This window comes from Eumetopias jubatus, unplaced genomic scaffold, assembly GCF_037043125.1.
Source record: "Eumetopias jubatus isolate StellerSeaLion01/CBP00866 unplaced genomic scaffold, mEumJub1_p1.0 scaffold_4, whole genome shotgun sequence".
In the NCBI taxonomy this organism is placed as follows: Eukaryota; Metazoa; Chordata; class Mammalia; order Carnivora; family Otariidae; genus Eumetopias; species Eumetopias jubatus.
Genome location: NW_028274810.1, coordinates 146,717,177 through 146,740,079, shown reverse-complemented (window position 1 = coordinate 146,740,079; position 22,903 = coordinate 146,717,177). Strand labels below are relative to the sequence as shown.

Below are 22,903 nucleotides of genomic sequence, written 5' to 3'. Positions count from 1 at the left end.
CAGCCAGGATAAAACAACATAAGTGTCATATGGCATACGACACTTATGGCATATGACACATATTGGCATATGAATGGATAAATATGTGAGATACATACATATAGAGAGAGAATGAATACTACTCAGCCATGAAAAAGAATGAAATCTTACCATTTGTGACAACATGGATGAACCTTGAGGGAATTATGCTAAGCAAAGTAAGTCAGACAGAAAGACAAATACTATATGATTTCCTTTATATGTGGAATCTAAAAAACAAAACCAGGCAACAAACAAAACAAGGCAAGACAAAACCAGACTCATAGATACAGAGAACAGAAGAGTGGTTGCCAGAGGGAAGGAGTTTTGGGCAGTGGGTAAAATGGGTAGAGGGGCTCAAGAGGTAAACTTCCAGGTGTAAAATGAGTAAGTCACGGTTACATGTTACAGCATTGTAACTATAGTCAGTAATACTGTAGAGCATACTTGAAAGCTGCCAAGAGAGTAAATCCTAAAGTTAACTTTATATGGTGACAGATGGTAACTAGACTTATTACAGTGATCATTTTGCATCGTATATAAATATCAAATCATTATGTTGTAAACCTGAAACCAATGTAATGTTATATTTCAATTATACCTCAATAAAAAAATTATTGAAAAATAGTTGACTAGTACCTGACTTCAACAGCCTTCATTTAGCATCCGGTGAAGAGAAATTGGGTTTTCTCTGGGCACAGACAGTGCTGTGTATATGTGGTGGGTACAGTGTGAGCTGTGCTGGATACAGGTGTGTGTTCATACACCTCACCACCTGCTTCATATTCATTCCGGCACAGAGCTACACACTGGCTTTCTGTTCCCCATCTCAGCCAGCTCCAATTAAGTTATGTCTTTACCTCTCTGCCATAGCACACTAAGGAAATGGAGTTTCCACTTTAAAAATCAAGTTTATTAAAAATGAAGCAACATGGTGATAATTCGTTTTTAAAATGCTTAAAGAAATTCCAAGTAGAAAACAGGGAACAAATTACAAAAGAGGAACAGAAATTAGGTAATGAAGACAAGGACAGTTAAAAGGAGAATAAAATAACAAAAAAAAGTGGGTGAGGTTGACAGGAGATAAATTGGAAAGGGAGAAAGGGTCAAGGAAGAAGCAGAAGGGAGGAAGAGAGATGGGAAAAGCAATGATATGTACTTGAGTAATGGACTCAACCAAGGAAATAGAAGAAGTGAAGGCCAGAGTAAGAATTATGGAGAAAAAGAGTCCAAGACGTCCGTGTCTCAAGAATTGCAGATTATTGGTGGCCTGGGGGAACGTGGAGAGGGGTAGATCTATCCCTAAGGAAGTTAGGTGTTTGAATTCCTTTGGATCTGACAGGGAAACTGTCTCCTGCAGATGCTAATTCAGACTCTAAAATTAAAGAGCCAGCCAAGACGCATTACTGAGTTTGGCTGGCCTGTAATGGCAACAGAATTCACTGATGCATATTTAAACCGAATTTTCTAACCAAGGTCTTAAATAAACAGTCACCAGATGTAACTGAAAATTAGAATAAGGCTTTCAGTCGTGAGTGTTCCTGTAGGAAAAGTCTGAAAACCCTTCATCTTGCTTTTTCCAAAGTTTTTAGTCATTTGCGGTTCTTAGCCCTGGCTAGTATGTTAGTAACTCTTCCATTGCTGGACTGTGCGAATCCTTCTAGTATTTACTTTTTCACATTCTGCAAGAAGGGAGAGTGGCTCACACCTGTGATGTGAGTGAAGTCCCTTGGCAGGAATGTTAATTCTATCAGTAACAAAGGAACCTTTGAGGAACTTGCATTCTAATGGGACCACCAGAAATTCCTTCCCCCAAAGCTGGGAAATCCAGAGCAGGTCTTCTCAGCCAGCCCAAATCTGCAAAACCAGAGTTGTCAGAGGAAGGTAGAAATGGCAGGAGGCCTAAGAAATCTTGGGAAGGTGTCATTTGGCTTACGGTCCAGATCCAGAGTCTGGAAACTTGGCACTACCTTGCAGGCTTGCTGTGCATCCCGTGCTGGCAACTGGATGCCCTGTTGAGTCTAGGAATTGATGATCACCAGTAGCTTGTGGACAGTTTTCGGTGTTGAGCAGATGCCTTCTGTTACAGTTGGAGCTAAACACCCTCTTTGCTTACATGTTTCTTAGGTTAAGTGATAGGTTGCACGATTTTTAGTAATGAGTAGCAATAATAATCCAGACTGATTTATATTTGTCAGTAGGCTGTTTTTTCATATATATGCTACTCTATTTTAATATAGTTAGGTTTGGATCTCTACAAAATCATGAGGCCCTACCATGCTCAAGTGTTTCTGAGAAGCTGGCCAACCCTCCTGTCCTTGTCCCCAGTCCCCATTCTAGATGAAGTTCATTACCTCCAGGTATGCAGAGTTCTCGTCAGTGGTCAGTTCATTCAAACATATCATTCAGCAATCAGGGTGACCAGTGTATCCTGGTTTGCCTGGAATATTTCTGGTTTTAGCACTGGAGGTCCTGCATTCCAGGAAGCCCCTAGTCCCAGGCAACCCAGAATGGTTGGTCACCTTATCATCTACCATGCACTGTTATAGCTAGCAGAGACCCTAGAAATCATGGTGATTCCTACCCACTCATTTTAAAGTGCTAGTTAAAACCAAGGAGTCCTCTTTATCAGTTTATTTTCCTTCTCTTTCATGTATTTCCTAGATTGGAGTAGATACTTAAGTACCATGATTGAAGATGTAACCATTAGACTGCATTAAAGAATAAAATTAAACAAAATATACTGCAGTGTGTCAATAAGACTTTTATAATCCAGGTTGGGATTTGAAAATTAGTCAAAAACACAAAGTGAATCAAAAATTATTGTTCAGCACCTGTATACTATTTGGTACATCAAAGAGATTACTTATAAAATAGTAGCATTTCGGGAAATTTAAAGAATAAAATACAATGGACATACCATCATTCTATCTAGTTACACCTTTTTTCCCCTGGATAATGTTCACAATAATGTTCAAAATAATGTAAATGTTCACAAATGAAGACTAGTCTGAAGGCCAACAAGTGGTATGTCTATTCCCGGCACAGTTACTAACAGCCACTGGCCCCAGACAAGCCGTACAATTCCCCAGGTCCTAGAATATCCTCATCTGAAAATGCAAGCGTCATTAAGAATTTCCCATGGGACAGCTAGCAGAGGAGAAATATTAGAAGTCAGGAGACTCATACTGTAATCTTTGTGCTTCATTTACAACCACGTGGCCTTGGATAAGTGAGTTAGCCTCTCAGTTTCCTGAAACATAAAATGGAAAGTCATTTACAGCTTATAGAGCATGGTTCTTGTGAAGATCGTGATAATGTAGGAAGCATGCACAAATGTCACATTCTCCTGTCCTACACAGTGGCCCCTACAGCTTAAGGCAGCATTCAACATGGGTTGTGATGTACTATAAGGGTTAGTAAACTATGGCCTGTAGGCCAAATCTGGCCCACCACCTATTTTTGTAAAACACACACACCCACACACGTATATATACATAGAGTCCTCATAACCAGTCATGCTCGTTCATTTACATTTACACCCTATCAATGATTGCTTTCATGCTACAATAGCAGAGTTGGATAGTTAAGTTGCAACAGAGACTGTACAACCTGCCAAATCTACCATATGTAGTCTCCAGCCCCTTGCAAATCTGCTTCACTAACCCTGATCTAGCAGAAAGGTTGCAGGTTGGTGCACCAACGTCCACGGCTTTTCTTAGGTTCTGTGTCACTATATGATAATCTCAAGCAAATGATTTACTCTCTCTGGTTCTCTGTCTCTCGTACTTCTAAAAACAGGGGAATACAAATCCAGCCCCTTCTTTTCTCACAGAAATGCTGTTAAGATAGATAAGAAAACAAAAAAGCATTAATCTTTTCTAAAAAAAGGATTATTTAAATTCAAAGTATTATTCATAAGGTGGATGATTCAGAAATGAGGACTGACGTGTTGTTATTCTTTGATATTTGATCTCTCGTGTACATCAGTGGGGGATTACTTAGATCAGCGAGAGCATACAGACCCCTGCACCATGGTACTACATCAAACTAAAATAATGCACCAGAATTGAATTTAATCACAGTATCCAGTCAGGAGTGTGAGTTTTAATTGCTTCTCTATCCCTTTATCCTCTGAAGACTATCATTAAACATTTACAAGACATGAACTTCAGATGTTGCCAACATCTGTGATGAGGTCACCTGACAGCTGGCCATTTTAATCCCAGACTGAGAGAGAGGGGCCTTCAGGCACATAAGGAAGGACCATTCCCCAGACAGAAGCACAGTGGTGGTGGTAGCACATGGGCTAGTTTGCAGAGCAAATACCAAAGATATTTGTTTATGTTAAAACTTTAATTTGTATTTGATTCTTGGACGCATGACCGATATCCAGGCTGGTTAAGCACACACAAAAGTGATTTTCAAATCTTTGCCTGGCAAGTGTAAATATTGGGACCCCCTCTTTCCTAAGAACTCCATCAAAGCTCCAGGGAGAAGCTCCCTAAAGGAGCAGCTCTTAATGTGTCTGAAAGCCCCCATCTAAGGAAGCCAAACCTGATCTTTGAAAGTGACCCTGGCCCAGGTGCAGCCCGTTTACAGACCCTACATACAAAACTCCAGATTTATGGCGTAGATAAATTGGTAGGCAATCATTTGCTCTATAAAAGGAGTCTTCACTTCTCAAGCTGATTCACTGCCATGTTCTTCTACTGATCTATTGCCACTAGTGCAGTTCCAATAAAATCTAATTGTTAGAAATGCAGTACATATATGCTTTTTCATTGCTGATCTGGATGGAAAGATGAAAAGCAGGGGCACTTATAATCCCCTTGTACCCTAAGATGTAGCTTTTGTCAATGTCTTTTGTTCTCAGCCTAGGAGCTCAATGTTACTTACTCATGATTGGCTGGGAGGAATGGGGTGCGTGATTCTTTCTTATAACAATGAAACAATATTATGTGATTTTGTTGACTTAACTCACTCTGATTATCTGCATGAAATTTCAAAAGAATGAAGGATCAGTCGTACAGGAATAGCCTAACTGGCCTTTTGGTGATGAGTCATAGTAATATTAATAATAGCTACCATAATGATGTAATGTATGGTGATTAACATAACAATAAAATAAAATTTAAAAAAAAATAATAGCTACCATACTGTGTGTTATCATATGCCAAGCAGCATTCTACCTCACTAGCTCACTGAAGCTCAAACAAACCTAAAAGATAGTTGTAATTATTATTATTCCTGTGCTATAGATAGGAAAATCAAGGCACAGAGAGGTAAAATATCCTTCCTCATACTACAAGCTGATACGTGCCAAGTCAGAATTCAAACTCAGTGTGATGGGCTCTATAATTTGTGCTATTAGCCACTCTGCTATCTTGACAAGTAAAGCAACTGTCAGGTGCTGAAATGTAGGAGCAAGAGCACTATGTGATATATTTTCCACTTTCAAGAAGCTAGTAAGTATGTCAATTATATCTCAATTTAAAAAAAAATACTTTTTTTTAATTTTTAAAAAGAAGCTAATAAGAGTATCTGCTTCAACCCATAAGAGAGAAACTGGTATTAGATTTGTCCTTTGCTTTTAAAAAGAAAACAAACAAGGGACGCCTGGGGGGCTCAGTTGGTTAAGCGTCTGCCTTCGGCTTAGGTCATGATCCCACTATCCTGGGATTGAGCCCCGCATCAGCAAGGAGCCTGCTTCTCCCTTTGCTTGTGCTCTCTCTGACAAATAAATAAAATCTTTGAAACAAACAAAAACAAACTAGAAAACTATGCAAAATACATCAAAGAGCTAATTTCATACATTGGAAAGTGATGTCTATGATCCACAAGGTAAAGAAAACAAAAGATGATTCCTATAATGGCCCCAGTTTCCTGCCTGGAGACACATTTCAGGCCATGGAGCAGAGAGGGGAAACCCAAGCATAACATAGTAGTCTTGCTAACTTGCAAAGACAGAGATTAGAGTTCAGGGAGTCTGAGACTCCCATGTTTATAGGACTGACTACCAGAGAAGAGATAGCTAAACAGAGAAAGAGATCCAGTAATCTTCATAAGGTTCTCTTTGAGTCTTTTGTTGCATACTGAACTGAACATGTATAGGGTTAAAATTCTACAAGATGCGGCAAAGAACAGCTATCAGGGAGCTGGAGGCTGAACAATTCCCAGAGCCCACGGGCCTGGGAGAATGTTTAATTCTGATCAGCCAAAGTGGAACAAACTTCTTGTGTATGTGGTGCATTTGACAGTTAGACTGGAGAAGTTCTCTCCCAGCCCTGACTTATGTGAAAAGAAAGCTTTCAAGGAGACGAGACATTTCTCCACAGACAGAAGTGACCCTAAAAGTTAAGAGGGACGGTAGCTATTCTGACAATCCACTGACCACAGGCGGAGTGGGTTTTGCCCTAAAAAAGCAGAATGGGATTAGATGTCTGTTACCAAGCATGCAAGGTTGAGTTAGAAGAAAGGGAAGGATATAATTTTGGAGATGTACAAGTCAGACATGCTATTATGGAATCTAATAGAAGGAATTTCAAAAAACACAGGTTCATGCGAGAAGTTCCCTGGAAAGAAAAGATGGGTGGTTGTGTGGGCATGGGTCGTTGGGGGATGGCAGATTCATAGGATTGCCCTTTCCCACCACTCTGTGAGGCCAAGACTCCCTGCCCTGTGGTCTTCCATCTTTAAGATGAAGGGATGAATTCAGCACAAGGCAGAAAACGTCTACAGATCCTCTCCCCAGACTCTTTTGCTTCTAATCATCATCATAACCTTTAAGCCGAAGTTTATTCATCTGTAAAATGAGGATAATAATAATTAGAGAATCATTATGATGATTTGATAAGATAATGAATGTCAAATGTTTAGTTAAGGCCATGGAACATAGAAAGTACTTAGTAAATCCTGGCTATGATTATGGTCATGATTTTGTTACCTTTTTCATTAAATGATATGTCATTGTACAGAACCAATATCCCAGAGACAATAATAAGGAGTGCTATTTCCCAGTCTCTGTACCATGACCACAGTGAGAGAGCCTGTAGCACCCTCCAACATGCTCATAAACAACTTTTACTGCGTTAAAATCAGTAACTTGGGGAGAATGAGGCTTTTTCCTTTTTAAGCTTCATTTGCAGAATCTCAAGCAGTTTTGGATGTAATCTTAGTCAACCTCATTTCTTCAGGTGTATTGTACTAGACTGAAAGTTCCATGAAATTCCGTGAGAGCAGACACATTTAAATTATGCCTGCCATTGTTTGCCCAGGGCTTAGCAAGGTGCTTGGAACTTAGTAGGAGTTCAATAGATATCAGATGAGTGAATATGATCTTCTTTTCAAAAGCCTTGTATCCAAGTCATGTTTGGTAGAATCCCTAGTAGCTGTCTTGCTATGCAGTAGTGAGTGCAAGCTTAGTACATTGTAAATGTCACTGTGATCATCCTAAGTAGTCATTTAACCTATTTATAATAACTGGACAATTGTTTCTATTCTGTATGAAGTTAAACAAGAAATAATTCATGCTTCATGTTCCATATCCTTCATAATGAGGTCTTCTTACCAGTTTAATTAGTAAAGGACAGTATACATCTCACCTTTGTCAAGAATTCTAAAAGGCTTGAAGAAAAATGACTCAGGAGATAAACAGTAGGACTCCTGGTGTTATTTATAAATTTTGTGCTGGAAACTATTTCAGGGTCTGTAGCAGCAAATCTCAAGCACCATTTGCCTTACCCAGTAATTCTGGAGTTTGAGCATAAATGATGGAAGGGCTAATGACATGTTACCCCACAAAGTAGCATTAGCTTCCTTTGTCATCCTTGGCCTTTTTTTTTTTTTTTTTAAAGAACACACAGAAATGTGTAAATTGCAATTTATCTCACCACAGAAGCATTTAATCAAATGTACTATAATTATATTTTGGGTGTCTATTCAGAATAATCACTGTTTCTTCATTAGAAGAATTTCCTAAAAATTACATTAGTGAGGGTCAACCATAAGAGCATTGTAAATTTAGTTATATTTAAATGTTAAATTTGTACCTCAGCCTTGTAGATTCCCTATAAGTAGATTGCCATGGGCAGGATCTTTTCATGAGTGTTGGCATTGAATGGATATTCTTTGAACTGATGTTTTACTTTAAGTGAAATGTGTTTGCATTAAAAGCATATTCATTTCCAGCCTCCTTCTTAAACATTTGCTTCTTTTGTTTTGGAATTCAGAAAGCTTTTCATGTTTAGCTTTTTTTTTTCCTTCACTGAATAATAATTTTTAGAAAGTTATATTTTAGAAGGTTTTGTGTAAAAAAAAAAATTCATCCTTTTAGCAGATAGTCAACTAAAGGGGCCATATTTAACTGCCAAATGGGAACCTCTCAGGTGACCAAGAAAAAAGAAGCTTATTTGCATAAATAAAATGAAAGCTCAATAACTGAGCCAATATTTACCAAAATTTTCACCATTGTCAACATCTAATTTTGCTCCATTTTCAAGGATGATGGCTTGAGGCAAGAATCATTCACCATGTATCCATTCTTGTTTTTTCTTTGGAAGGTGAGGTGGAGGAAACTTCACTAACATTTTGCAGCATTAGCCGAGTAGTTTGTCATCTTTTTGTTGAACCAGCTGCCTGGTTCATGGGCACACTTATTTTGGATAAATTTATGCTGTCTGACACATAAATGGATATGGAGAATAGAAAGAAATCAAGAGACTCTTACTCCGAGATCAATTTTCTTCATTGGCCTAAGCTACCTCTAAATTGATTCTTATAATACCATCACTCTGGTTTCTGGACATGATACATGTTATTCATTAGTACTTAAATTTTATTATATTTTTAATATAGCCTCTTTTCAGATGAGATTGTTTTTAGTAGTAAAACTTTATTTTATGTATGTATATCCTATTTTCCTTGGTGTAGCTTCTTGTGACCTTGACACTATGGTATCTAGAAACGAAAGAAAGCCCATCTCAGTGCAGACTCTTGGTCCATCCAGCCCATAATTCTGCTTCTGAAAATGCCCCCAGAGGAATTTTGTGGAGGCCTTGGCTGCCCACCTTGACATGACCTAAAACTATTAAGTGTAGCCTCTCAAATAGCCTCATTTCTTTGAGACCTAGTGTAGCTTAATCAGCAGTGAATTTATACTCGCTGCCTTAAAAGGTGCAATTTTGGCCTGTCCTACTTATTGGGGGATAATGGAGACCCACAGTGTAACTGGAAAGGCATTTGCAGGTTTTCAAGACTGATTCCAATTCCAAATAATGATACCAACCCTCAGGTGGACTTCCTTGCAGAGAAATACTTGTTGCTTCTTTTCTTTGTCTCATAGCCAGGTAGTTCTGTATGCACAGCAAAACATTCAATTCCACAGCACGTCAACATTTTTGGTTGTAGCATAGTTTAATCAAAGGTTCTTTGAATAGGTAAAAAACTCTTTTCTCTTTGCTTACAACCTTTTTTTTTTTTTTTACCTTTTTAATGATCATAAAGAAGCCAAGGCTTCCTCTTACAAAAGCCATGATTTTTTTTCCCCTATAAACTATGTGTTTAAGTGCTTGGATTTTATAAATCCATTAGCCTGGCCATGGGGAAGTGAGAATCACTGGTCAGAGGTTCATAGAGTCTCCCTTGTGACCTCTTTCATGAACGGACATCTTCCTATCAACCAGTTGGCCTTCAATACCATAATCATTGAATAGTGGGTGACAAAATTGGGGCTCCAGCTCTCCCATGTCACCCAGGCATTTCTGCGGTACTCCTGCCAACCAGCCTTGCAGAATTAACAAATGCAGTCTGAGAAATAAGTCTAGAACAGCATGTCCATGTAATACTTCCAATTTGTCTCATTCCTTTGTCTCTGCTTGCCAGCAGAATGGGAGGTGGCAAGCAGAGACAAAGGTTTATATCTTAACACCTGCCTTCTATTGCACAGTAGCTTTGTAACTTTTTTGCATCTGTAGCCAGAAATCAAAATATGTTCATATGAGCACAATTACAGGAAGACCTGGGATAATTTTAAGGTTTTCATTGTAAATACCGCACTCGAAACAATCTTTAGAGTCTTTTTAAGTTCAAGACCTACATACATTGAATATTCTGACAGTGTGCTCTGTCAGAAACCATTTTTACTGATGTTTTCTTAGTGAGCATCATTCCCCAAGTGTGGAGAAAAACTGCAGAAAAGCATTTACAAGGAATCACATTGGCTCAGATAGGTGGAAATTTTACTGACATGAGGCCATGAAAGAAGAGTGGATAATAAGTTCTGTATGGACAAAAGGAGAATGATAAATGAGGACCAACATATAAAAATGAGTAAGATTCAAAATTAGCCCTCCCAAAGAAGTATCGATGTTATTTTGTGTTACAAAAACAGACAGAAGGACAGAGTGTTATGGGTGTTTCTTTACAGCTATCTATGAAGCTATAAATACACACACACACACACACATAAATCATAAACTCAAAGATAAGGACCTTATTACATACAAATGTGATTGTTCACTTAAGGTTTGTAGGTAGATGGTATTAAATTATAATTTTCTAAAAGGTAAAAGCATGACTCATGTGGAAGGTAGAAAGCAGTTCAAGAGAGACATAAGGATATTAACAGGTCCGGAGATGTTAAGGACAAGCCCAATATTATACACACAGAAACACAGATATGTATAGCTATCAGTGCTTGCTCAGTGCTTTTGCTTATTTGGGTGCTCATGGATAAAATTATAGATGATGACTTTGTGAGAAACTTAACTTTTGAGAAGTGAGAATGTGATTTTTCTTTTATGGTTTATAGATGGGTGGTATTAAGTTATAATTTTCTAAAAGGTAAAATCATGATGTTCATGCAAATATAAAATAAATGCATGTCGAAGAATTTTATTCAATTAATTAGTAAGGAATCCAGTAAGATATTAATACCAATTTATAGAGCATTTGAGAAACTAGGCAATTTAATAAAGAAATATTAGGATGAGATTGCTAGATTAGATTAAAAACTGGTTAATGTCTTAAAGGCCAATAAATTGTAATCTTTGGGATTATCTGTTCTTTGGGACAGAAATCATTTTCATCTCTACTCGACAAAAATTTATGATTTAAAATATAAATTCACCAAGTCTGCAACCTTTAATTAATAGTACGCAGTGAGTCAAACTAAATACATTCTCCTAGAAAATCTTTAGGTGGACTTTGCCCCTGAATGACATTGAAAAGATATGCTGCCTACCTTTTTGCCCTGTTTTCAAGTTGTGGCTGATTTCTCTAACAGTGGTGAAAGGTACAAGAACATATTGTGTAATCCGTAAGAGAGCATTTGGATCTCAGCTTGTATATGAAATATCACATATTTTTAGTAATGAGAACCTACTTGGCAAGAGCTGAGAATAGAATCCCCGGAAAGTAGGCTTTACTTACCAAGAGTAGCTGGAGAGAGAGAGAGGATGAAACCAATCAATATTCTTCTCGACTTTTGTCCAATTTGATATTTAATAATTCTTTCATTTATCCATTTAGTGAGTCAACAAATATTTATTGAGCTTCTATTACATGCCAGGCATTGGGAATTGGGACAAAAAGACCAAGTTCTTGCCCTTATGGAGCTTATATTCCAATGGGAAAGACAGACAGCAAAAAATAAAACCGTTACAAGAATTAAATATACTTTTAGACAGTGAAAAGGGGGATAATGAGGGATCGGAGGGGAGGAGTTCTAGATAGAATGGACCGGGAACTCTCAGGAGGACTGGTAGGCCCTTGAGAGTGTGGCCCAGACAGAGCAGAGGACTTGGTGACAGATGGGCTCTGCTGTTCATCTTCTGATAGGCAGTCCCAGGCTGCCCACCGTATGAACATAATTCTTCACTGTTTTATGGTCCAGGACATCTCCTATTTGAATTTCTGTCTCCATGTCATGAGGCAGAAATTGGTATGGGGGACCAGAGCAGTGAACGGGATAAATTGTGCAAATAGTTACCCACTGGGGAAAAAGTAGTTACAGATTCCTGGGATAGGGTAGTGAGAGAAGGTACAGAACACTGGTTAGGAGCACAGTTTTTAGATCAGAGACACCTGGATTTGAATCCTATCTCTACATAGACACTTACTATTGTATGACTTTAGACAAGTTCCTTAAATCTGTTTTCTATCTGTTAATGACACGTGATGACCATCCCTTCATGGGGTCACTGGGAGAACTACATAAAATCATCTCCATAAAGCCCTAAGCACACAGGAAGCACTCAACACATAGTGTCCTTGTTATTTCTGCTGTGGGAGAGTCTGTAGTACCAGCTTCGTGCAGCAGGGGTTAGTTGGTCTTGCTGTTGCTCTGTAGTTCTTCAACTTTATGGAAAGATGAATCATTATCACAGAGTTCAGGTACATGTGAACTGGAGGCTCACCAGGTCTGGTGGTGGTGACTTCAGCTCTGTGGCCAAAGTTATCCCAGCAGCCAATCCAAGCTTTACAAAGAGATAGAAGTTGTAGACCTATGCCTGAACCTTTTTAACATAGACTCGGCGATTCTTGGATAAATTAAGAGTTTAGAAACTAAAATTATAATACTTTTTATGGAGTTTTGATTGGGGATGTTTTCCCTTCCCTTTCCTGTCCTTTCCTTTCATTTACTCGCTTTTTTTTTTTTTTTTCCTTTCCTGCTTAGAAGTTGCTTTCTCTTCTGGAGAGCTATGGGTTAGGAAGCTATTAATTAACTGCTTCTTACTCTAATTTTCAATGAGATTTAATACAGTAGGGATAAAGCTGCCCTTTTTGAAAAGAAAGATTAGATGTCTGCAAAGTCCATGAATTGATTTTCTAATTGTTTTGGCAGTAATGTTTTTCATTGATAATGTAGCTAAAAGAAATAATAATTCTAATTAAAGTTTAAATGTCTTTTTAGATTTTATAGATTCTAGGGGGACCATTTTCTTGCAGGGAATAAGTTAAGACCATAACATTCTTCTTTAACCCCACAATTATGATCAGGGGAATGTCTGTAATACATTCCATTGCAATTAAATTGCATACCCCAGACTGTTCAAGATCTGTTTATAAAGGAGAAATGGATTTTCCACAGCTGCTTGCCTGTTAGTGCATCTTTCATGCAACATTGCAGCAGCCAATGTATGTGCTGAAATAACAGACTTGAATTTAAACTTTCAAAGCTTTCATATCTTTCAAAAACTTCTCATTGCATGAATTGCTTAATCTGTGTACATGAAAATCCACTGATTACAAATGAATGAGAGTTAACCTAAAAAAGAGGAGGCTATGAGAATCTTTGTATATTTGCCCCCCCCAACTTTTCAGGAATTAGCAGGTATTCAATCTTGTTCCAGTATTCTGCACAGACCACAGTCATTACTGAGATCTCTCTGTGAAGATTGGAATCTTCTGTGAACAGTATGGGGCAGGTTGGATATTTCTTACAATATTCATGGGACCATTTTCACCCAAACAGCTGGAAAATATTTTCTGAGATGAATGTTTATAGAACAGATTCGGAGAGGAGAGGAGAGAAGGGGATGGAAAGGAGGAGAAGGAAAAATAATCCAAGCCAGGTCAAGGTGGGGTCATATAGAATAGACGTCATGGTCCAGCTATTTCATCTTTAAGAACAGTTGTCAGAACTTTAACTTATTAAATTATAATTTTAAGTCCCTCCAAGTTGCATTTAATTGATCAAGCCGCTGTGTATATATCGGGTCATCCCTATGGATCTATAGCATCTATTAATTGAGTGCCTACTAATTTTCACCAGAACCTTGAAAGTCAGATCTTAGTAGCCCCATTTGATGAGGGGGAAAACTAAGGCTAAAAAGCCTTATACGATTCACCTAAAGTCACCCAGTTATTAAGCAGAAGAGTTTGAATTTGAACCCAGGCCTATCTGACTCTAACCCCCGTGTTCTCTGCTGTCTCTCCCTGCGTAGGTCCAACTTCTTGGCTGACATACTCAAGGACATCCTTAAATTCCATACCTCCCTTAGAAATAATTTCCTAACAGTGAACTGCCCTAATAATGTTGTAGTTTATTTCCAGGGGCTGAATGTTGGCCTTCAGAGCAGGCTCCTACTTACCAGCTTTCTATTTCTAAAAAGCATTTGATGATTCCCTGTTCAGAGCTCACATACCTGTCAGAAGAGACTGCAATTTATCCCCAGGGATAGTTAACATTCCTTCCACCCATGAGACCATGTCAGGTGCTCTCAGAAATTGAAGTGCAGACTCTCCCTCAGTGCTGGTCTTTTAGACTAGTAGCTGTCACTGATAAAATGTCTCCTTGGAATTGCAGAGACAAAGCTGCAAGGCAGCCAACAGGACCACCTCGTATCACCTGTGGTTATCAGCATCCTTATTGGTAATATCGGATTTTCTGGAGTTGTTTTAGTTGTATGAAATGTTCATGGGAACTTCGATGATCTCTGAGGAAATGCCTTCTGTAATGTTCCAGTTGTGAGGGGAGGCAGCCAGATTCCCACCCATCTGGCAGGCAAGTTCTTTCAGGCTGAGACTGAATGGGAATTTCAGAGGCCTGGAGAGGGCATACACAAGTATATCTTGCTTCTGTTTTTTCAATATGTAATTTGGAGCCTTTCCTGTCAGCCATCTTGCAGTGTCTTTAAGAAGCACTGAATTGGAGGAAAACAGCCCCAAGTGAGCCATACTCTGTCTGCTGGAATGAAATGTCCTTTCCTCTTTCTTCATGTACACAATTCTAATTCATCTTCCATCTACCCTCAGTGGCTTTCACTCTTTGAACTCCTTGACTTTGTCCTTAACTTGTACATGAATTTGCTTTCCACCTGATGCTCTCTGGGATCCAGAGAGCATATGCTCCTCACCAGCTTCAGCTGGTTCTGAAATGTCATGGTTTCTGTTAAAATGCTTCTTGCTCCTACCAAAGTAAACACCTAGATTTGTCTCTCCAGGGTGTGCAGTGAGATCATGACATAAGGAATCTCCTGGTTTTAAAATGGACCTCTGGCCTTTTCCCTGGGAATTTTGGTTATCTTCATCCATGTGCTTTCTAGAGAATTTCAGAAACTAGGATATTCTCATGTGGCCCTGGTCTTTGACACCTGCCCCCCAGATGGTACCACCACGGTGTTTACATAACTCCACCTCTACATTCCTCTGGAGCATCTCCCTAAGGTGCAACCCTAGTCTCCCCGCCTTCCTGCCCATTGGTTCCCAAGGGCTCCCCATTTATGAACTACATTCCGTCTATTTTCAGCCTTATATTCAGGACCTTCCACAGTTGGTTACCAATAACTGATCTGCCAGTAATTAACCTAAGTTACCCCCACACACATCACCCAAACTGGAACGCTCATGTACTCTTTCACCTGGAATGTCTGTGCCCCATCTCTTGTCTGTTGACATCTTAAGAACTTATGTTAAAAATCTCTTTTACAATTCCATATCAGTCCTCACCTTTCTCTACCCTCTATTGTGGCCCTGGGGACTGTTATGGACTGCGTTAACAAATTACTCCTTCCCTCTGGCTTATGATTGGGTTTGGCCATGGGGAGGCCCCATAGGCTACAGGAGGCACCAGCAGGAAACTGATTGATTCCCTGGCTTGTACAAATAGCCACGACTCCTCTGGTGACCCTCTCCTGCAGCCAGAGCTGCTTTCTTTGCCTTCTAAGCCTAGGAATGGTAATGGCTCTCTTTGTTGCCAGCCCTAGGATGCATCAGCATCTCTTCTGGGCTTTATTTAAGCCCAACCACTCTTTGTAAATAGTCCTTTCATCAAATGCTCCAAGTTACCTTTTTGGAGCATCCCATCTGTTTCCTACAAGGACTCTGGTACAGCACCTTCAAGGCCCAGTTTACTTATTAAAATTCGCCAATTTTATTCATTAGCTCAACAAATACACATTCATCTTCTATTTGGCACTATGTTATAGGCATTGGTGACAGAGTAGAGAACAAAACAGAGGCCTTACCTTCAGAGAGTTTACAGTATAATGGGAAAATCAGATTTCAAACGTACAATTATAACAAAAGATGGTAGAGATTATAAGAGAAGTATGGAGTGCACAAAACAAGGGGACCTAGTGTAGGGGCCAAAGAAGGTCATTCAGCTACATGAGCCATCTGCTATTTCTTTGTCCTTTCCTCGTGGCACTCAGTAAATTCTGTGTTATTATTGCTTGTGGACACTCTATCAAAAGCTGTCTCTTTTGAGAGCAGCAGCTGTGTCTTTTTCATCTTCATGCCTGCCTCAGTCCTTAGACTACTGCCTAGAATATTGTAGGAACTCAAGTATTGCCCAGTTGAATTGGATCAAGCCTTCTGAATGTTTGTGGACCTCAGCTCCAGCCCAGCCACTGATGGTGTTACATTATCAGGCTGGATGATGGTCAGATCCCACTTTTTTCAGAGCCACTGGGCTAACAGAAAACATGTTTTACTAGTTTAGAAAGAAAAATTATTGAATTGGAAGAACTCTCCTCCACATGGGTGAAGGGTTTACTAGGTATTGTCAGCTGAATACGCCCTGTTTTGGATATTTCTTGGCAGGCATTGGAGTCATTAGTTGTCAGAGGTGAGGTTTGAGTTTTTCTTTTACACTTATTTTTTTGCCTCACTGGCTTGTGTTTGTTTAATAGCACCATAGCTGATCTCAATGTGAAATATGAATGGAGATAAATCCAAATTCTACTTCAGAGCAAGGAGTTTGGGGCCATAGATAGAGATTAACCTTGGCACAAAGTTTTAAAAATTTGGGTTGGAATAGCGAAAATCTAGACAACATCCTGAGGCCACGAAGGTCTCAGAAACAAGGACAGGGTCCAATCCACAGGGCAGGAAGTAGAGGACTATGGGAAGAGAACGCTTTTAATATGGTAGACCAGAAGTTTGTAGACACATTTTTCCCCACCAAAAATAATTGTGGATAAAACAAAATTGCCTTTCTATAATACATGGCTTAGTGAGGCAAAGTAAGGGAATTCCTCAGAGATGAAAAATGATAAAGCAAGAATTGATAGAGGTAAGAGAACTCTGGAGCCTGGCAGAGGGTATCTTGTGTGAGGGTATCTGCCAATCTGTTTCCCTGAACCATGGTTTTTAATGAGCAGTGAGTGCATCTGGAGACAAAGGGGCCCTAGTGCCCTTAAATAAGATATTGATTAACTTTGGCTAAGTATGTGAGCTATTATTTCTAAGGTCTCCACTGAAGGAATTGAAATAAAACGTGTAACCTTCAAACTAGTAGAGTGGGAGGGGAGAGAAAAGGAAAGATAGGAGAGGGAAAAATCAACACAGATGAAGGCAAGAAAGAAAAGGGGGGAAAAAAACCAAATCTAGAAAACAAAATTAACTAATAGAAAGCAAAAACTAGGATGGCATAAATGAATTCAATTTAATAGTAATCACAATCTTCATAAAGAAATTATACTGTCCAGTTAAAATTCAAACTGTTAGACTAGATTTTTAAAATTCAACTTTAAAGTCTTCAGAAGAGAAACCTCTAAAAACATAAGGAGCAAGGAAGAGTGCAAGTAAAATGATGGGGGAGTGGGGCGCCTGGGTGGCTGAGTCGGTTAAGCGGCTGCCTTCGGCTCAGGTCATAATCTCAATAGATTGAAAAGAATCTGTATCATATAGCCTGCATTCTCTGTAAGTTAAATTAGAAATCAATAATGAAAAAATAACTAAGGGAACCCCCATACTTTTAAAAATTAGAAAATACATTCTAACTTATGTATCCAAGAAAAGAAATCAAACCAGGAATTGGTGAATATTTAGAACTGAGCGATCTTGAAGATACTCCTCAGAATTGGCAGGATATAGATAGCTGAAGCAGCAGTAGAAGGAAGATTGCAGCCTTATTGCTTATGCTGGAGACAGAGAAAGCTGCAAAGCAATAGACCGAACATTCAACTCAAGATGTTAGAAAAAGAAAAGCAAATAAAGCTAAAGAAGGAAGAAGGAGGGATACAATAAATTTGAGTAGAAATCAATGGAAGAAAAACCACTCTATAGTAGAGAGTGTTAAAAATATTGTCTTTTTCTTTTTTTTTTTTTTCAAAAAACTAATACGACTGACAAACTACTGGCAAGACTGATGAACAAAAAAGAGAGAAGACACTAATAACTAATATGGAGAATGAAAAAAAGTACATTCCTATACATGCAGACATAAACAGAGATAAAAACAGGATATTACTGATAACTTCATGCTGATTATTTTGATTTTGATTATTTTGAGTATTTGGGCAAAACTCACACATTCCTAAAAAATATAATTTCCAAAGTTAATTCAAGAGGAAATACAAAATCCCAATAGCCCAATAACCAGGATAGAAATCGAATCATTAGTTAAAATATTTACCATAAGCAAAGTATCAGACTTAGATGGTTTTGTAAAGAGTTCCACAAAAAAAAACAGGAAATGAATCATTCTGATCTTGCACAAACTGCTCCAGAGTGTACAAAAGAAGGAACACCTGCCTTTTAATGAATCAGATATATCCTTGATGCTAAAAATGGATAGCCACAAACAGAAAATGCAACTTTTTTAAATGTACAATTTACAATTAGCAACAAAGAGTATAAGCCTTGGAGAAAAGAAAACTAACAAAAGGTATGCAAGCTGTATCACAAAACTTTAAAGATGCTACAGAAGACTTTAATAAATAGGAAATATCAATATACCATTTTCATGGATAAGAACACAATATCCTAATATAAAGATGTGAGTTCTCCCCAAATTGACATGTAGATTTACACAATTTCCATCAAAATCCAAAAATATTTTTTGTACAATTTTAAAATGATTCCAAACTTCATATGAAAGATCAGTTAAGAATAGTAAGACATTCCTGAAGGGGAAGGAAGAGAAGGTGGGGGAATTTGCTCTGCCCAATTACAAGAAATAGAAAGCAGTAGTAATTAAGCTACTAATAGTAATTAAGGCACTTCTTATTCTTAGTATCTAAAATATTTTAAGAATTCCTACAAATCAATAAGAAAAGACAAATCAATTGAAAAATGGGCAAAAGTCATGAGCAAGTATTCCACAAAAGAGCAAACATAAATGACAAAAAAATGCATATATGAAAACATGCTCAATCTCATTAATAATTTTAAAAGTTAAAGTTAAAACCATAATGAGATAATGTTTCATACCCACCAGATTAGCAAATATTAGCTTGACAAGAGCAAGTGCTCTTGTGAAACAAGAGGAAGACTCACATACTGACAGCAGAAGTGCACACTGAAAAGGGCAACATTTTGGAATTACACAATAAAATTAAACACACACCTATTCTATAGCCCAGCAAGTCCATTCCTTTATTTAGATGCTAGAGAATGCTGCTAACAAAATATAATAACAGAAAACTGGAAACAACCGAAATGTCCATCAGCAGGAAAATGGATAAATAAATTCAATGAAATAATGTACAGCGATAAAAAAATGAAAATACCACAGCTATACACACTGAGTGGAAAAAGCAAGTCACAGAAATATATCTGGTGTATGTGTTTCAAAGGCGGACAGTGTTAAACTATTTATTTATTTATTTATTTATTTATTTATTTATTTATTTGTAATGCCATATAAATATACAGTAAAACTAATTTCTTAAAAATCAAGGAGTGATTAACACACAAGCAGAATGGGAAAGTGGGTACCTCTGGAGGGAAGAAAGTTTCAACAAGGGGTGAGGGAACTCATAAAATGGGCTTCAAAGGTACTGGTAGTATCTTCCTTGCAGTGGATTGTGGACATATGCATACTTTTTATATTGTCATCCATCCTGATATGCATTTGTGTTCTCTTCAGTCTTACGTATGTGTGGTTCACAGTAACACCACACATAAATAAATAAGGCCAGAGGATAAAGAAATGCAGTTGGAATCCACAACCTGGGCCCAGGAGGTTCTGAAGGATGACTAACGGACGGCAAAGACTCCCCAAGGCTGTGGTCCATGGTGGAAGCTAGAGAAAAGCCTTCACTAGAGAAAGAAGAAAGCTCTTAAGTGAGGCAGAGGTGCCTGCTGATGCCCTTAGAGGTTGTTGGGAAATTTCATGGGAAGTATATGAATGATTTGAGCAAAAAAACTTGAGCAAAAGAGTATGGCTTTCTTTTGAATCCAGGAAGGTACATAATTTGCACTCTTGCAGATACAAAAGCAGATATTATCTTTTTATAAATAAATAGGACATTTCTATCAGTTACTTAAATAAAGTTTTATCTTCAACGTGGCAGATAGTCCAGAAGTAGGCAATGTAGAGCCTATTCAGTGGGCTAGCAGTGTTTTCGAACTCCTGTCTTTCCACTTGGCCATTTTTAGTGTGGGGGCTTTATTACCCCATGCAGCTCCAAACTTTTCATCTACTTTTATGCAGCTCTAGGGCATTTTTCTGACTCTTGTCAGCAAAGTAAAGGCTTTCCTAGAACTTTCCCGCAGCCTGCCACTCATATCCTAGTAGTAAGAAAGGTATTCACTTGGCCATTTCTTGCTGCCAGAGAGCCTGGGAAAGTAATGATTTTGCCCCTGCAGTCTGCATAGTAGGAGCAGGAAGAGTGAAGCAGGGAGGAGCAGCAATGGTTTCTGAGCAATCTCAGCAATTCAGCAATCTCTGTCAAAATACTTCACTAAGAATTCTTCCTCTTTTCTCCCCAGGAGCTAGTCTACTTGATGACCTCTATAAATACTTCTCCTTCCATCACTCCCATGGAGACACCATGACTGTCATGGATCCAAAGCAGATGAACATGGCTGCTGCTGTTTGGGCTGTTGTCTCTTACGTCATCGCAGACATGGAGGAAATGCTGCCCAGGTCTTAGCAAGAACAGGAAAGAGAGCACTTTCGTCCTTTCTGGCCAGGAATGCTGGGTCTGCAGCTCCAGGAAGTCCCTCTTCAACTAACACTTTCATCTCACCTGATCCATTTTCAAAGCACAGTACTTTCTCATACTTTCTGTTACCATCTTTCTTGATACTTCCAAATTCTCTGTTTCTAGAGGAAGAAATGATCTTCACCCCCACATAGAATCAAAATATGGTAGGGATCACAGTGGGGACCTTTCTTTATACCACCTGTAAAAATTATTGGTTCTACTTTGAAAGTAAATCCTGGATAAATATTTGGAAGATCTCTGGGTTTTATGTGTGTATTGAACATTAAATCAAATGCAGTGATACCAATTTTTATGTTATTTATTGAAGGAGTTGAGGAATACGTAATTGTAGTATGGTCTTAGTTGAATGTGTGGAGGCACTTGGCTTTCTAATTTGTACATTTTCATCTCATTAGAATTTGTAAAATGAAATGTGAATTTTTTTAATTAACAGAAAAAAAGATGTCACCATTTTGAGATAAAAATCAAGTGTGTATAATCTAGTTGCCTTATTAAACATAATAACTAAGGTCTATCACCAGGCAAGTGACAGTAATAGTTGACATTTATGTTTTATATATTTCACACAATATTTCTATGAAGTTGGAGCTTATTCCCACTTTGCTGTTAATGGACTTGAGGCCCAGTGAGGCTAAATAATACTTATCAGGCCCAATACAGCAAAAACATTGATCCTCATCCACTCTGGGAACAATACCTACTATTCTTCCACACACAATGTCCAGTATTTAATTAAAAAAAATAATTTAAGGGGGCGCCTGGGTGGCTCAGTCGTTAAGCGTCTGCCTTCGGCTCATCCCAGCATCCTGGGATCGAGCCCTGCATCAGGCTCCCTGCTCAGCGGGAAGCCTGCTTCTCCCTCTCCCATCCCCCTGCTGTGTTCCCTCTCTCGCTGTGTCTCTCTCTGTCAAATTAAAAATAATAATAATAATAATAATTTTAAAAACTGCAGGAAAAAAAATAAATGCATTGTCAAGAGTTAAAGCAAATAAGAGAGCCAGAGTAAAAGATAACCTGGAACTATCAGAGGGGACTCTAACATAACTGTGATTTATACATTAAAGATCTAGAAACTACATGTATGAACAGAAGGAGAATTTCAACAGAAAGATGAAAACTATAAAAGAGTCAAATGTCAATGCCAAAATAAAAAATATAGTATCAGAGATGAAGCATTTCCTAGTTGGATTTTTAGCAGACTGAACAAGGCTGAGGAAAGAATGGATGAACTTGAAAATAGGTCAATAAAAATTGCCCAAACTAAAACGGGAAGGGAAGAAATAGTGAAGGAAAACAAGCACCAAAATGGAGCTTCCAAGAGTTGTGATCTAATATGTATGTGGTCTAATATACATGTCATTGGATATCAAGGGACCTAACATATATGTATTTGAATTTCCAGAAGGAGAAGACAAAGTATCAGTTTTATTAATGGTAATAATTAAAAGGATTGACAGACACAGTAGGTCTTTCATTTCTGGCAAGGCAGGAAACTGGTACTTTGACGCTTACACTGAAAACCAAAAATTCTGGATACCATCTGAGAAATGCTTTCTTAAATGTATGCGTTAACTGGTTAAAAGGTAAAGAATATTAGACAAAAGATTAACTGAAGGCAAGATCCAAGAGGGAGACACAGAACATTAAACCAGCTTTCTCTTTGAGAAAATTTTCAGAAGGTGGTGAACTTCACTTCCATTTTTGCTGCTTTTCAGGGTTCAGAGGACTGTAGACAAATCCCAAAGCCTGCCATATTAATGATACTAGAGACCCCCCAATAAAATTGAGACCTCAAAGAATTATACCTCAATACTATGGTGAACTAAAAATAAATTTGAAGACTGCAAAGAAAATTACCATTATTGAATAAGTGCTGAGGGGAGGGTCTGAAGAGATTCCCATAGATAAAGTTACGATAATAATGAACTCACAGTCAAAAGAAAAAAAATAAAAATAAAAAAACAAAAAGAAAGACCCATAACATT

At 38.2% G+C, this 22,903-nt stretch overlaps 1 protein-coding gene across 4 annotated transcripts in view; it reads left to right on the top strand.

Moving 5' to 3' along the window:
• CPQ (carboxypeptidase Q) overlaps positions 1-21,143 on the top strand; it is a 448,443-nt gene extending 427,300 nt beyond the window's left edge. For all 4 annotated transcript variants that reach the window (XM_028112909.2, XM_028112923.2, XM_028112924.2 and 1 more), the window contains exon 8: positions 20,680-21,143. In XM_028112909.2, coding sequence (XP_027968710.1) covers positions 20,680-20,843 — 164 coding nt within the window. In that variant the 3' untranslated portion in view covers positions 20,844-21,143. The remainder of the gene's footprint in view (positions 1-20,679) is intronic.
• Positions 21,144-22,903: the final 1,760 nt, after the last annotated feature.